Here is a 15,490-nt window from a genome sequence, read left to right on the forward strand (position 1 = left end):
CCCTCCCACACTCGCACAGGACTCTGCATAGTTACCTCGCAACGGACAGACCATAATACTCACCCTGCCCCCTCCTTCCCTCCCTCCGTCTAACGAGTACGCGCGCTCGCACACGTGCAAGCAAGCACGCACGCTGCCACTATACCAGACATGCATGCACAGGGCTCATTGCACGCACACTCTCCTTCTCCTCTATCCACTAGTAGTCCCGGCCCCCCCTTAGCAACCCCGTTGTCATGGCGACAGCCCCCCCCCCTTCCCGACAGACCATAATACTCCACTAGGCAATAGCAGCATACATCCCATAATATACAACTCCTAAAAAGACAAGAAAGAAATGCAGTCACATGGTCTCCAGGGGAGCTCATGAAGTCCACCGGTGACAGACCATAATACTCACTGATCATGCACCTTCAGAGTGGGCATGACGACTCCAGGAAGTGGGAGAGCCTGCACTTTTTGTTGCTGTGTGATCCACAGTGAGAGCAGCAGGTCAGCCTCCGGCGTGCAGGTCAAACAGGCCCACGGAGCTCGGTAACACCACTGGATGTGTGTCAGCGGCTGGAACTCAGCTCAGCGTCCCACCATCAGAACCATTCTACAGCCGGACTGCACCGCGCGGGACGACATCATCCTCCATCAAGTCCGGCACAGGCCAACAGGTGTTCCAGCCGGAGCGATGGGAGGTGCGGCTCGATGAATTCGCGAAAACACACACGAGATGTTGCTCTCAGATTATTTCTGTGATGCAGTAAATTAGACCGGAGCTGCTACATTTACAACTGTGGATGGTGACATTCAAGGATCTGAGCACAAAGAAACCACATCCACTACAGATCGCAATTATACCGCACAAAATAATCAACTCCAACATCCCTTTGCCCGCCTGCTGCACACGCCTGGTGCTGCGGAACGTCGCGCCACTGTACTGCTTACTTTCTAAAATATCTTTCAAAAGTATCGGGCAAACAATGTACATGGCCCAGCAGGGTCTGCTCTGTTCTTACCGCTTCTTCAGTGTAAGGGAAACGCACTTGAGTTTGCAACAAGCCCAAACAAGAGCTTAAAAGGAGCACTTGAAAGCCACATTTGAGTCTTAATAGAGTGCTTCATTGATACACTCGTGAGTTCTTGCACTCGGTTCATGACGCTGAATCAGATTTGTGTTTGTGCAGAAGTAACCCTGCTCAGTATCCCTCAGGCCTCCCGTCACTGTGGTGTTATTACTGCGAGACTGCGCTGATCTTTCTCACATTAATGATTTGATTCAACTACTCCCTCAAGTTCAACATGTGCCAGCAAGTGCACGTCACACGGATGTCTGGCTCTGATGTCTTCGTCTGCAGGTCACAAGTGAGCAGGCTCCTGAGGCGCTAAGGCTGATTCATCAAAACTCACTAAGTGCTGCCTGGAAAGTTGTGTTTGGAGAACAACAAAGAAGACCCGGAGCTGCTGCACACCAGACACCATTAAAGTAGTAAAATACAACTGAGATGAAATGGCTTTTTCAAATGGTACTAGAAATTAACTTTAACATCCATAATATAGCTGCTGCAACTGCACTTTTCTCCACTCGCTTGTGGTGCTGCAGCACATTGGAGCTTTATGCTGCTTGATTTCTACGATCGAATGAATAAATAATACTTGAATGGAACTCTAATGAGGGCTTAGAAGGAGCATTTGAAGGCCGCGCTAGTCGTTCTGCAAACACTGAGAAACACTCATTTACTTCTCTCGACGGTACTTTTTCACACTCGATCTCATTTGGTTATGAGACAGTCTGAATGCTATGGTCCTGCGTTGTACCCACACCAAGGCAGAAATTTGGTTTCCCCTTCCGCTTTGTAGCTTCTTCAGTGGTCAAGTTATTTGTGTAACTTATTCCGCAGCGGCTGGCAGTTCCATTTCCAGTAAATTCCACATTGCAGATCTTTATTGAGGTTTTTACTTTGTTTATGCTGAGTGAAAAATGCAATCCCAAGACTCCATTTCTTTTAGGACAGAATGATCAGTAAACAAGAAACTTTGGCATCGCTACTGGAATTTATGATAAAGTTTGCTGGGGTGAATGTCCGGCTGTACATCATGAGATGGTTTAGCCTGATAGGTCCACTGAAACACTTCTGCTTGTTAGGGCATGAGTGAGACTGGTAACCATGGATTACAGTTCACTTTACATGATACAATTGTTTCCAGTAGGAACGACATTACTTATTCCTTCCACTATTAAACAGGGATGTAATCCTTAACTTCCTCTGCAGAGAAATCCCTTTGACTTGTACGTCTGTGCTCCGCTCCCTGAGGACCAGAGCTGCACTTATGAACAGTGAAAACTAAAAACAGCACTTCATACATAAGCTGCATTTATTTCGGTCTTTCCATGTTCGTATAGAAACAAAGATTCCTGCTGTATGCGAGATGGTCCTCTGAGCACAGAGGCCTTCTACTGCCTTCTCCACTCCAATGGCCGCTGTGCAATATTCCCCACTGTACATGCAGATCGCATAGCAACAAAGGCCTATGTCTGGCCGTTGTCTGTTACTATCGCTTGAATGCCCCTTACCCATGCATGTATGCGCGTACACGTACACTCACGTGCAGCACCGTCACCAACACCTCCTCCTTCTCCCTCCATCCCATATAGACTGCTATCTTTCCAGCTCACACGCACTGCACACCTCCCCCCCACCCCCCACCCCCACTGCACCGCCATCACTCCATAATATTCATGGGTCGTCCATTCCCTCTGCCCCCTCCCCCATGAGCGCACAGCTCACCGCCCCACCCTGCCACCCCCACTCCCCTGCCTGACAACACCACCGCCCGACATCCCATAATATTCATGCACGCGCTCCGCACACATCCATACACAGCCGTGCACTCAGCTCTTTGTTGGCAGAGATGCCTGAGCAATGCGAGCGTGCTCAGGCACAGCAGTCATCTTTCTGCCTGATATGATTATCCGCGCCCATGGCGGCCGAGGCAGGTAGCCCTCAAGTGCAGAGAGGTGCCAAAGCAAAATGAAGGACAGAGCGAAAGGTGGAGGGTCACGTTTCTGTCTCATAATGACCTTGGGGACGATGTGTTCATAAAGTCCAGATTTACCCTGTGGCAGCCATCTCTGAATGAGGCCAATCATCCATCCCTTGGAGGGCATCAGTGGACAAAGTGAGACCAGTGCAGTCGCCCCACCTCACTGTCTCTCAAAGTCTGTCTCTGCCTCTATAACTGAGGGAATGCAAGTCATCTCTACGTATATGTCATGCTGACGCTTTAACAAGCGTCTCTTTAGGCTCTGCAGCCCGGTTACAGTCAATCAGTACCGGACCATTTCAGCATGATACAATGTCCACAAAATGGGGGAAAGATAAAGATAAAAAAAAGAGGGCAAGTTATTTACGAGAGAGGGGTGAAGGGATGAGCATAACAGAGGCGCCGGACATGACAGTGGCCAGCTCATCACCATGGTGTTGCTGTGGGAGACAGCGGAAGACGTCACTTGGAGAAACAGGGGGACACAAAGGAGGAATACGACATGAGGAGGACAAAAAAAGGAGGCAAGGGGCCTACAAGAAACCTGTCTTTACAGATATAGACAGGGGAAAGTGTGTGTGTGTGTGTGTGTGTGTATGTGTGTGTGTGTGTGTGTGTGTGTGTGTGTGTGTGTGTGTGTGTGTTTGCTGTGCAGTGCTGTGCAGTGTTTGTGTTAGGGCAAGTATTGGTAAGAAAAATAATCCTGCAGTTTCAAGAATTTGATATTTAACTTAACATTACAACCATAAAGTCATAACTTTAAAAGAAAAAAGTTATAACGTAATGAGAAAAAATATTATATCATATTTCTATATCATAATATTTTGAAAAAAAGGAGGAAATAAGCAGAATCCATGCTCATTGTAGTTCCACTCCTTCTGGATCCAAAATCTGGATTACTAATCTCAATGTTTCTTGAGAAACTGCAAAAACCCATGAAACATCACCCAAATTTAACCAACGTTATATATAAATACATAAAGAAAACTTCCTCCTCCACAAAAGTCTGTGTGGTTCCTTCTTTGGAATTAAGTATTTTGTTATTTGTGAAACCTACTGGCCCACTTAAGTATAATTTAACAAGATGCTTAACATTCCTCATGCAAACGCAGCTAACAGGCTAATCTTCAGATGATCTCCCTCTAAAATGACACATAACCTAAAATTACAACTTTATCCTCGTTATAGTATAACTTTATTTTCTAAATCTCCTATTTTTACCTCTTTAAGTGGCCCTACTGTCGTAGCATGAAATTAGGATTAAGAGACAAAAGGAGAACTTTTTCTCATTGCAAATGATTTGCAGTGAATAAAAAAAGCATGCAATATAGTTTACATGATAAGCTGCCTGTTCCTTTACTAAAATATAACAATAAAATATCTAAAGTAAATGTTTTTTTTAGCCTCCTTCAATATAAAATCAACTTTTTTCCTCAAATCTATTTTCCACAAACCTGCTTTGTTTTTCTCTGCTGCTTTTCCCTATAACCCCAGTGTAGCACCCATCCGCTCTCTCCTCCCGCCCGCTTTTCCCTCCCATCTTGTGATTTATTTGCCTTCGTTCCAATATTTGTCGCCACTGTGTTTTCTTCCCCTTGTCTAAATGTCACCCCTTCTTCTAAGACAATACAGGGAGTGGGAGAGAGGGAGAACGAGAGGGCAAATGCGGGGGAGATAGAGGAAGGGGAGGAGGGGGGACTTGTAAAATGAGCAACAAAGTTTGGGAAAATTAAACATTAGGTAAGACACTTTCTCACATCCATATACATGCACACGGAAATGCTGCGTCATTGATTTTGATGGGAAGATTTCGCAGGACAACACGTGGGTCAATACTCCAGCATTGATTCCGTATTGATGTCAATAAAAGAAACAAAAGGGTGGAATTTGTGTTCTCATTAGGTGTCTTTGTTTTCTTGCAGCAGAAGGAATCCTGCACACACATTCACATGCCAACAAACATGGGAGAGGACTTATCATTTTGAGGACTGCATCTTTGTGTCTCCAGTGGAAGCTCAGAATTTAGGTCTCATGTCAGACAAGCACAATACAGAGCAAACTTACACTCTCAATACTTGCGTAGTACAACTATTATCCTGTTCCAAAGCCGCCTCCTCCTCCTCCTCCTCCTCCTCCCTCGGCATCACTCCACACCCAGGTTCGCGCCTGTCCTCTCTCTCCCACCCTCACTCTCTACCTCCTTTATAACCCATCACTCCCAGCTCTCTGCTCTCACTCATTCTTCCTCTTCCAACCTGGAATGGACACTTGTTTTCCTCGGACCGACCTCCGTACCCACTGACCCAATGTGATTGGGCCTTTTTGTCTAAAAAAAAAAACAAAAAATCTTTAATTGGATTTTAAAATTTTTGGGGCGTAGATTTTTACTAATTTGTCCAATTAATTTGGAGAGGAGGACAAATCTTTGTATCTAAGAGGATAGGTTTTGTTTGGAGTTGGTAAAACCCCCCTGAGCATGCGTTTGCTGTCACTGACGACGCTAAAAAAGAAACTGATGAGCGACTTTTCTAATTGAAATTTGGAGAAACTTTGGTCCAACAAAACGGACGAATCACTGGATATCACAATACTATGAACTGGTAAGAATCAGTGTTACTTTTGCAAACTAGGATGAGATTTTAACTCGTAAAAAAACTTTTTGATGAATGCATGTTCAAAGCATTAGGTCTGGTTTTGGATGAATACAAAATCAGTAAACTGTTAACTTTTGAAGCTACAACTGCGTACTCATGTGAACTAAACTCCGAAATACTGATAATGTGAATTTTCCTTGAAGTTTATTAGAAATGACATTGAACAGGATGATTAGAAATTTCAGCGGTGGATGTTACTATTCTGTCATCTTGTCATTTCTGCAGATATGTGGGGATCATCCCCAGACCCAGGATCTGACACATAAACCAACACCACAGCAGACAACACGCAGACGGGCAGATCAACTTCAACTGTGGAGACGGGCAGCGTGCTGTCCAAAGACCCTGCCTGACGCACGGAGACGGACAGACAGACGGACAGTCTGATGCCAACTGTCTCCACTGTCAATCTCACGGCACCACTCCTCCTCCTGTTGCTATGGGCAACCAACCCCACCATGGCAACCAACTGGCTGTAAGTCTAGCGTGCGAGGGAGGAATGGAAAGAGGGAGTTTGTTTGTCATGCTGTAACTTTTAAAAGATGGTGACATGTCTCTAAATCTCTTTCAGTTGCTCGCCTCTCTTTCTTTGTCTCACTGCTGGTGACCTTTTCTCTTTTCTTTCTCTCTGCCTTCACTGTGTCGTCTCTGTCTTCTTCGCCTGTGTTGCCCTTGTTTCCGTCCTCTCTAAAACTCTGCCCGGTCGTTACCTCTTCATCCTTTTTTCTTCTTTCACTCCCTCCCTCTACTTAATTATGCACCTTCCTTTCTTACCCTTCACGTCTGCTCTGAGTCACACCACCAATCACCATTTTTCTGTCCCAGCTCCCTGGCGAGGCTTCCTCGCTCCAGGCCTGTGTCTGGTGCAGCCCCATGTGCACGGCTGAGGGGGCTGACCCCTGGGCAGGTGGGGGTGTGCAGGGCGCGGGGGGAGGTCATGGAGTCCGTGCGCAAGGCAGCAGAGATGGTCATAGAAGAGGTACAACCAGCACATAAAGGGTCACGACTCGCATGCACCCCCAGCAGTTTTGTGATAACTTGTGATAATGTGTTGGAGCCGTTTGTCTTTGATGCATATTACTCTCTAACCCAGTGCCAGCACCAGTTCAGGAATCGCCGCTGGAACTGTTCCACCACCCCACGTGGGATCAATGTATTTGGCAGAGTTATGAACCAAGGTACGGTCATTATTGTCGTAACGTATTCTCACGCAGAATTTCCTGCTGACACATTGGGCAACTCTTATTCCTGCATCCTGTTTTCTATTCTGAATTCAGGCACTCGTGAGGCGGCCTTTGTGCACGCGTTGTCCTCCGCAGCGGTGGCAGTGGCTGTGACCCGGGCCTGCACCCGCGGGGAGCTGGAGAGGTGTGGCTGTGACAGGAAGGTCAGGGGGGTCAGTCCTGAGGGTGAGCTTGGATTCTGTTGCATGAAACTGCTCGAGTTTTCTGCTCGTTGAAACTTACGGCAGATACGTCTACATCCTGGTGTGTCACAGCAGGTTTTCTCCTGTGATAGCACAAGGATCATAAGTGCCAGATGTATGAAATGTTGCAACCGCAGACAGCAGTGAAGCAATTGTTTCTGCCTTATGTGATCCCATTTAACAGTTTTTTTCCCATTGTCAACTTAAAAACATAAAGAGAAAGAGTTCTGAGGCTCCAATTGTCCACACTACAATCTTCCTATGTCCCACCACAGGTTTCCAGTGGTCCGGCTGCAGCGACAACCTGTCCTACGGTGTAGCTTTCTCCCAGACATTTGTGGATGAACCAGAGCGAGCCAAGGGTCTGTCAGCAGGACGACCACTCATGAATCTCCATAACAACGAGGCTGGTCGAAAGGTTGGTTCTGTTCATTCCCAACACTGTGATCTGTGAGAATATGATGACAATCAGCTCCTCTTACATTCACCATCCTGTCCCCCTCAGGCCATCCTTCACAACATGCAGGTGGAGTGTAAGTGTCACGGCGTCTCCGGCTCCTGCGAGTTGAGGACTTGCTGGAAGGTCATGCCTCCATTCAGGCGTGTCGGCATTGGGCTCAAGGAACGCTTTGATGGAGCCACAGAGGTATCAGAAAACACCTTCTGTTTGTTTAAGACCCTTCATGCTCCTCTAAAACCTTAAAAATGTCCCCAATCTGACATTGTCCTCCTCTTAGGTCCGTCTGACTCGTATAGGATCCAGGACTGCCCTGCTCCCCCGTGACCCCCAGGTCAAACCCCCTGCTGCCAGAGACCTTTTGTACCTTGCGCCCTCTCCAGATTTCTGCCACCTTGACCCTGACAACGGTATCCCTGGGACTGCTGGCAGGAGATGTAACGGTAAGATGAACGGCAAGTTGAACACGATCCAGAATAAAAACATACTTGATAAATTACGGGTATTGATTCTGCTGTCCTTTAAAAAAAACGCAGGAACCTCTCGGCTGGCACCAGATGGCTGCGAGCTGGTGTGTTGCGGGCCAGGATACAGAGCAGGTCGGGCGGAGGTGGTGCAGCGCTGCTCCTGCAAGTTTTCCTGGTGCTGCTCAGTCCGCTGCCAGCAGTGCAAGAACACAGTCACCATTCACACCTGCAGAGTGTAAGACAGCCCACACAAGGTCAAACCGACAGAAAGACACGAGCAAAACCACTAGACAGACTCTTCTGCATACTAGACGAATTAGAGACGACAAATTATCCGCTGGTAGCCTCAGTGTAACTAACCTCCACCGCAGCTGTAGAGAGAAGTTTGACGATTCTGTTATAAAAGCTGCAAAGTTAATGCAAAGATCTAAAAAGACAAATAGTATGAACAGTGACTAAGGCAGGAAGTAAAATCACTTTCTCTTCTCTTGAACTTACTCAACACTAACTCTGAGACGGACAAGTCGTCTGTCACACACACACACACACACACACACACACACACACACACACACACACACACACACACACACACACACACACACACACACACACACACACACACACACACACACACACACACACACACACACACACACACACACGACAAGGCTTTTAAAGCTGAACGTAACCAGAACTAACACAGAGGCACTATTATTTGTTTCATGCAAACTCTTTGCATTGTATCATAGACTAGCAGGTCGTTGAACATTTACTGTATTTATGTCTTCTTCTCTGCCCTGGTTTATTTATTTGTATATCTTCACTTCAGCCTCCGACAGTGATGTAACAAACAGCAGGACTAGAACATCTACTTACATCAGTGTCTGTCTTGTGTCTTGTCCCTCCCCGTCATCTCTTCTGTGCGCTCCTGCAGGAGCAGTGCTTTTTGGTTTGATCAATAAATCTAATAAACACAGTAGTTTTATCCAACATATGCTTCTTAAGTTTCTTATTGACAAAGACCTTGATATTCCTGACTAAAGCACATGGGTTAGCTGTAAAGTTAAAGGTGACCTGTGGATTTTTGACCACTAGAGGCCCTAGGAGCGATGTTTTAATGAGCAGGTCTATGTTTTAAAGCTGTACAGAACTTTTCCAGGGTGGGCAAGGGCGAAAATGTCCGACTGCAGCTCGAGATACACTCTTGAGGCTGTTTCTTTCCCTTCTGTTAAATTTGTGTGGTTCTCTTTTCTGTTTCAAACCTCCCTTCATACAGGAGGAGGATTAGTCAGCGTGCAGCTCTGCATAAAACTTTAACATTTTAGATGTGGCCCTTTTCTGCATAGACACACAAGGGTATTGATGTGAATCTCTGGCAAGCGGTTCTTTGTATATCTTGCTGTACAGGCACAGGCACAATCACAAACACTCAACTGATGTTACATACATTGCTGCCAACTACAAAGGGTTGTGTGAATGTGTGGTACATGCAAGATGTGAAACGCAGTGACTGTTGTTGCAAAAAAAACCACAACTTGTAATTTACCAGCAGAAGGCAAAGAAGAAATATAATATCAAAATATCAAAGCAACACTTTAAAAAATAGCTTTTTCAAAATTAGTTTGATGGTTCATGGACTTGGAATATGGAGAATAGAGCCTCTTTCCTTCCCACTCCTCAACCAGAACGTCTGTTCTTGCTCTGTGTAACTTTAGTGAGGGAGTATGATCTGTGATAGTCGCAGCTAAATTGTCAAAATCAGGCCCAGCAACTCCAAGAGTGATTCCAAACTGTAGATCAGTTAAAAAAAAGACTTAGAAGTCATTAAAAAGCTGCATTTATCTCCACTACTCAGCGAGGAAACTTGAAATATGAAGAATTCTAAACTGAGCTTGGAGTATTTGTTACAGCAGCAGCTCATCTGGTTCAGGAAGCTGGGGATCATGGGTAATATCCTCCGTTCAGTTGTGTTTCAGTTCAGTGAGTGGGACTCGGCAGCCAGAGCTCCGGTCGACACAATGACAGGCTTTGTTTATTCTCTAAATGAAAACCACTTAATTGCTTGGACACAGAACCCAATAGAACTAATCACCACATGTTGCTAAGTGAAAGTAACATGCTGTTGCTTTCAAAGATTGTCTTACCTTTATATAGAAGAAAATGTGGTAAACATATTTTCCCTCCAACATAAGAAGAAATGGCTACTTTGCATGTCATTGAACCATTTTTATTAAAAATATCCTGCGATTACAAACACCCAGAAATTTACTATCAAAGGTTATCATCTCGTTCTCAGTCGAGATTGAGATCTATTGAAAATATTACAACTTAATTTGTTATATTATCGATCACTCAAAGTTGGTAGTCTAGCAATAGAAAAAAATCTGGATAAAATAAAAAGTCAAGTTTCAAAATGAATAAATGCAATAAAATAAATCCCAAAACAAAGTCACAGAATTAACACAGTATAAACAAAAGGAGAATAAAATAGAAATTTATACGTCATCTACAGAAGAGGAATTGGTGAAAATGCACTTGGCCTCTCACCAAAGTTTGGAAGAGAGAAATCCTTTCAGAGAGCTACCTTTGTTTGGAGTGACAATAAATCTCTCATGCTTTCATTATTCAATCCGCAAGGGTCCGAAAAGAAAGCAAACACCATTTAACATTAAGTTGCCCCCTTAAATGTACTAACTAAAGTTCACTAAAAACTTAATGTTAAATGTAACTCGAGTGTTTCAAAGCCCAAAATGGCTGCAAGAGGTAAAACACAGAGGAAGCCAAAGGCAACTATAGAAATGAATCTTTCTTTAAAAAATAAAAAATGGAGCAACAGTGACAGGCAAGGGGGGCCTGCCCCACCTGAATGTTTGTAGAGACAACACTGCAGTTTGGAAAAGCTTTCAGAAAAGGAGATAGGTGACACTTGCTGGATTTACTGCTGAAGTTTCGCTGCCTCAGCCTCTTTCAATGTTTATATTGAAGGCACAATCAGTGTACGCGTGTATTAGAATAAGTCTCAATGGCATTGTACCTCCCTTCCCCTTTTGTTTTGTCCTTTTATTCATAATGGCCATTGATTGCTCCGGTGTTTCGATTCACCCCAGCTATTTCTTACGCTATTACGTCTCTCAATGTGGTTGTTCGTCTATAGCAGAATGCACTTTCTCTTGGTTTTGGTCTCTGGAGGCTCCAAGGCTGCCAGGATCGCCTCGTCAAACACATTCTTAAGCCCTCTCTGCTCGAAGAAGATGATGAAGAAGAAGAAGAAGAGAGAAAACACGAGTTAAAAAGAGTAATTTACAAATAAATGCTTCACTTTCACTTTTGAAGTGTGGTAAAAATTTGCCACACACCTGTGTCAGAGCAGAGCACTCCACGTATTTGACGGCCTTGAGCTCACGTGCCAGCTTCTCTCCCATCTCAGGATAGAGGGGCCTCTGTTTGTTCTTTGCCAGCTTCTCAATTGTGTTGCTGTCTTCCCGCAGGTCCATCTGTGTGCCCACTAACAGGAAAGGTGTGCGTGGGCAGTGGTGAGAAATCTCAGGAACCCACTGAAAAAAAGAAAATGATATAAAGATTATTAATACTTAATTTATATTGTTCTTGAACTAAATGTGTTTATAGAACAAAATATATCAAAAACGGAGATCTGGTATTAAATGTCTGGTCAGATTTGTAACGTTGTTTCTTTATTATACAGAAAGATCAGGATTTAGCCAATTTTACACTATTTAATTTGACACAACCCTCAGCCCATAACACGTCATTAGAGCTTAAATGATTAGGTGATTAATCAATCAGTCAATTCATAAAAAAATAACAATATTCAAGTAATTGTATAAGTAGGTTTTTTAAGCAAAACTATCTCTTGTTCTAACAACTTAAATGTGAGGATTTGTCACTTTTCTGTGTCAAGTGACAGTAAAATGTTTATGTTGGCGTTCAGGTCTGTTGGTCAAACAATACAATACAATGATGACGTCACCTTAGGGAAAATGGGAGACGTTATCGACGAAGAAAATTAATAGATTAATTAAGAAAATAATAAATAGTGAAATTAAACTCAAAGTGACCGATTTTTTCACCAGTCAAAAATCAAGGTCATGTTTTCTTCCCAATGAAAGACATACATTATTAAAAACTGACCTTTTCTTTGACGTTTTCAAAAGATGAGGGGGAGACAACAGAGAAACATACGAGGAACACGTCTGTCTGTGGGTAACTCAGAGGACGCAGCCTGTCATAATCCTCCTGACCTGAGGGCGGCAGTCACAAGATAAAAAGAAGGGGAAGTTTTTAGTTTAGTTTCAGAGTGGCAGAAATGAGACAGAAAAGAAGAGAGTTTCGAAGACACTCATGTTACCTGCTGTGTCAAAAAGGCCGAGTGTGTAGGGCTCCCCCCCGATCATCACCGTCACAGCATAATTGTCAAAAACCTTTGAGAAAACAGAAAAGATTATTTGTCAAATCCAACACGTCTGATTACACTGTGCTTCTGAGTCAATGTGTTAACCATGTGCAGTTCTTTTTAACATGACTTTACTGGATCTTCTTACCGTGGGCACATATTCTGAGGGGAACTTGTTGGTTGTGTAGGAGATCAGTAAGCAGGTCTTTCCTACTGCACCGTCTCCTACCACTACACATTTTATAGTCTGCATCTACAAGGGGAAAACAGAAAATAGGAAACATCACATGTGTGTCAACATGAACTGCAGCAGACTGGACAGTCAGCCAGATACTGAGAGGGGAAGTAACACACAAGAAATGCTTAGTACTGTAACGGATGGCTTTTTATACAGCGAGTGACTCAACATGAAGAACCGACCAGGCAATATAAACAGCAACAGACTGGGAAGTGTGTTGTGCTATAAATGTATAATATTTTATAGGGGCAGTGGTGGAAAATATATTTATTCAAGTTTAAGAACATTTAACTAAGTTAAGTATGATGCGAGTACGATGCATTTGTTACAGATTAAACTGCAAAATAATACATATATAAAGAAGTTAAAATTAGCTTAACCTAAACCATCTCTAACAGTTAAATATCTATTTCAATCAGTAACAATATTCCAGTTATATAATATACATAACACATGCAGAAGAAGTGTCAGTCTCTTAATCAATTAGTCAGTCGACTGAAAAGTGATCCACTACTGCTTTGATTATCAAGATGTCACCGTAGCCTGTGGATAATTATAATGTTCATTACATTGGCAACTTAGAGACAGAACAATTAATAATAAATAAGTATATTCTGCAGATTAATTGATAAATGAAATAGTCATTAGTTGCTTTCTTGAATTTACTTTTACATTCAAGACAAAAAGTAGGTTTTGCCAATAAAATACTAATATACTTTTACTAATATAGTTAAATACTGTTAATCAACATTATAACACTCCATGTATGTTTTAATGCTTAACATTGATTTGATGGCTAAAGTTCAACAAAAATTTTAAACAATATGAGCTTTACACGCTGTTGCCACTTTATTAGGTATAAGAACAAAAACCTATGCTAGCCAAGACAAATGCAATGTAATGGACCTGCAGTAAATAGGGAAGGATGAAAAAAAAAATATATATATATATATACAATAACTATCGCAAAATAATAGCAATACAATTCATGTAACAAAAGTTCAATATATATTGTTATAGTCCTGATGCATTGTGCGAGCATTGTGAGGCGCTATAATACATAATTGGTTTTAATGTAATAACTCAGATTTGTAAAATGTTTAGCTGTTCAAGTGTTTTGTGCATTACAGAGATATAAAGCACAAAAGTACAGTTAAGCAGCATAAAAATATTAAAGAGTAAAATATTGTAAACTTTTAAAAAGTATAAAGTAGTATAAGCTGAATAAGAGAAACACCTCTCAGTATAAAACAGAAAAGGATATAAAAGATTTACTGCTAGGGCTGGGCTCTATGGCATCAAGATAAATCTGTTAATCAGTCAATATCGATAACTATCATAATAAATGTCACATTATTATTTCCGTTAAGAATAAACACTGATTTTTGGACGGCTGTGGTTTTAAAATCTTTTTGTGAGCAGAGAATGACACATTTTACAAATCTTAAAATTCTAATACATAATGAAAACCAATTGAGTATTATATCTCCCTTCATGCTCGCACAAAGCACAAGAAATATATGAATATGTGTTAAACTTTTCTTAGATATGGTATTGTACACTTATATTGCTATAAATGAAAATTATTTTGTTGTTGATGATTATTGTTGTTGTTTTATTCCCCAGTCCTATTTACAGCAGGACTGTTGTGTTACACTGCATCTGTTTTAGCAAAATGTACCTAATAAAGTGGTGTAAAGTTCCTAATGTGGTACATACGACACATATTTAGTCATATATCATCCATCAGATCCTTGTTGAGCATTAGAGAAAAAGAAGAAGTGATTTAATGTTGTGCCTGGTCTTCGTGATGTTGAGTAGGTTACTCGATTAGTGTATTAGTGGTTTTATTGGCCAGCCCCGGTTGCTGATTGAAAAATGAGACCGATCTGAACGTCAGGCCTGTTATAACATGTGCGAGCAAAGGTTTATTGATGACAGTGAATCACTTCCGCATACTGGGTGCTACATACCACAGATGTTAAAGAAACCACGGCCTATAAGCCCGATGTCATTTAGAAACGGATACTGCCCAACACTTCCGCTAAATAAGCTGCTCCTCGGCTAAAAACGTGGTCCCCCCCGAAAACTGATTAAAACCTTCAGCAAAACAAAACAAACATTGAAAACACAGAAGAGAGACGGAGAAGGACGCGCAGAGACAGGGTGTGATTATTTAGTGGCTGTGTTAGCTCCGATTGGTGAAGTGAAACAGAGTCTGTCAACTGTCAGGCTGATATGTCAGCTCGCTGCTTTGTTACACTAAACACAGGTGCGTTTAAAACCATAACCAGGAGAAATTAAAGTCTCGACCAGCAGTTGTGACAACTTCAACAACCACAGCCACGTTAGCCAACTCTCAGTCCCTCTCAGCGGCAGAGGAAGTTTTAGCACCGTACCGCGGATTTAAAAACCCGACAAACACGCCCGTCCTCCCCGCGGAGACTTTACACTCCTCGGGAGACTCCGCTGCGTGTGTCCGGAGGTTTGGTTTGTTCTAAATTATCATCTTCACACAGTTTCTCTGATTCTACTCACCGCTTTTCTTCTGGCAGCTTAGGCGTTGGTTACATCCGGGTTTGAGGGTCGCTGAGTGAGCGCAGCCGCAAACAGGACGAGCCTCAGTCCCTGATGAGGACAGGAAACACCGCCCCCTGCTGGACAGAATGCACATGTCTGTCTGCCTGCTGCCTGCCTGCCTGCCTGCCTGCCTGCCTGCCTGCCTGCCTGCCTGCCTGCCTGCCTGCCTGCCTGCCTGCCTGCCTGCCTGCCTGCCTGCCTGTCTATCTATCATTTAACTA

General features: G+C 43.1%; 2 protein-coding genes across 2 annotated transcripts; one reads left to right on the plus strand and one right to left on the minus strand.

Moving 5' to 3' along the window:
• The first annotated feature begins 6,073 nt into the window (after positions 1 to 6,073).
• Positions 6,074 to 8,594, plus strand: wnt4b (wingless-type MMTV integration site family, member 4b). The gene is made up of 8 exons (XM_035162785.2): positions 6,074 to 6,162; positions 6,513 to 6,666; positions 6,781 to 6,865; positions 6,965 to 7,096; positions 7,389 to 7,531; positions 7,619 to 7,759; positions 7,851 to 8,013; positions 8,107 to 8,594. Exons 1-8 carry the CDS (start codon positions 6,074 to 6,076, stop codon positions 8,274 to 8,276), a joined length of 1,077 nt encoding a protein of 358 aa, XP_035018676.1. The 3' UTR covers positions 8,277 to 8,594.
• A 1,657-nt stretch (positions 8,595 to 10,251) lies between these two features.
• On the minus strand, positions 10,252 to 15,344 carry cdc42l (cell division cycle 42, like). Its single transcript, XM_035162776.2, has 6 exons — positions 15,228 to 15,344; positions 12,600 to 12,704; positions 12,407 to 12,479; positions 12,190 to 12,299; positions 11,397 to 11,594; positions 10,252 to 11,278 (listed from the first exon to the last, which is right to left on the minus strand). Exons 2-6 carry the CDS (start codon positions 12,702 to 12,704, stop codon positions 11,189 to 11,191), a joined length of 576 nt encoding a protein of 191 aa, XP_035018667.1. The 5' UTR covers positions 15,228 to 15,344; the 3' UTR covers positions 10,252 to 11,188.
• Between the last annotated feature and the right edge of the window lie 146 nt (positions 15,345 to 15,490).

This window comes from Hippoglossus stenolepis, chromosome 8 (genome assembly GCF_022539355.2).
Source record: "Hippoglossus stenolepis isolate QCI-W04-F060 chromosome 8, HSTE1.2, whole genome shotgun sequence".
In the NCBI taxonomy this organism is placed as follows: domain Eukaryota; kingdom Metazoa; phylum Chordata; class Actinopteri; order Pleuronectiformes; family Pleuronectidae; genus Hippoglossus; species Hippoglossus stenolepis.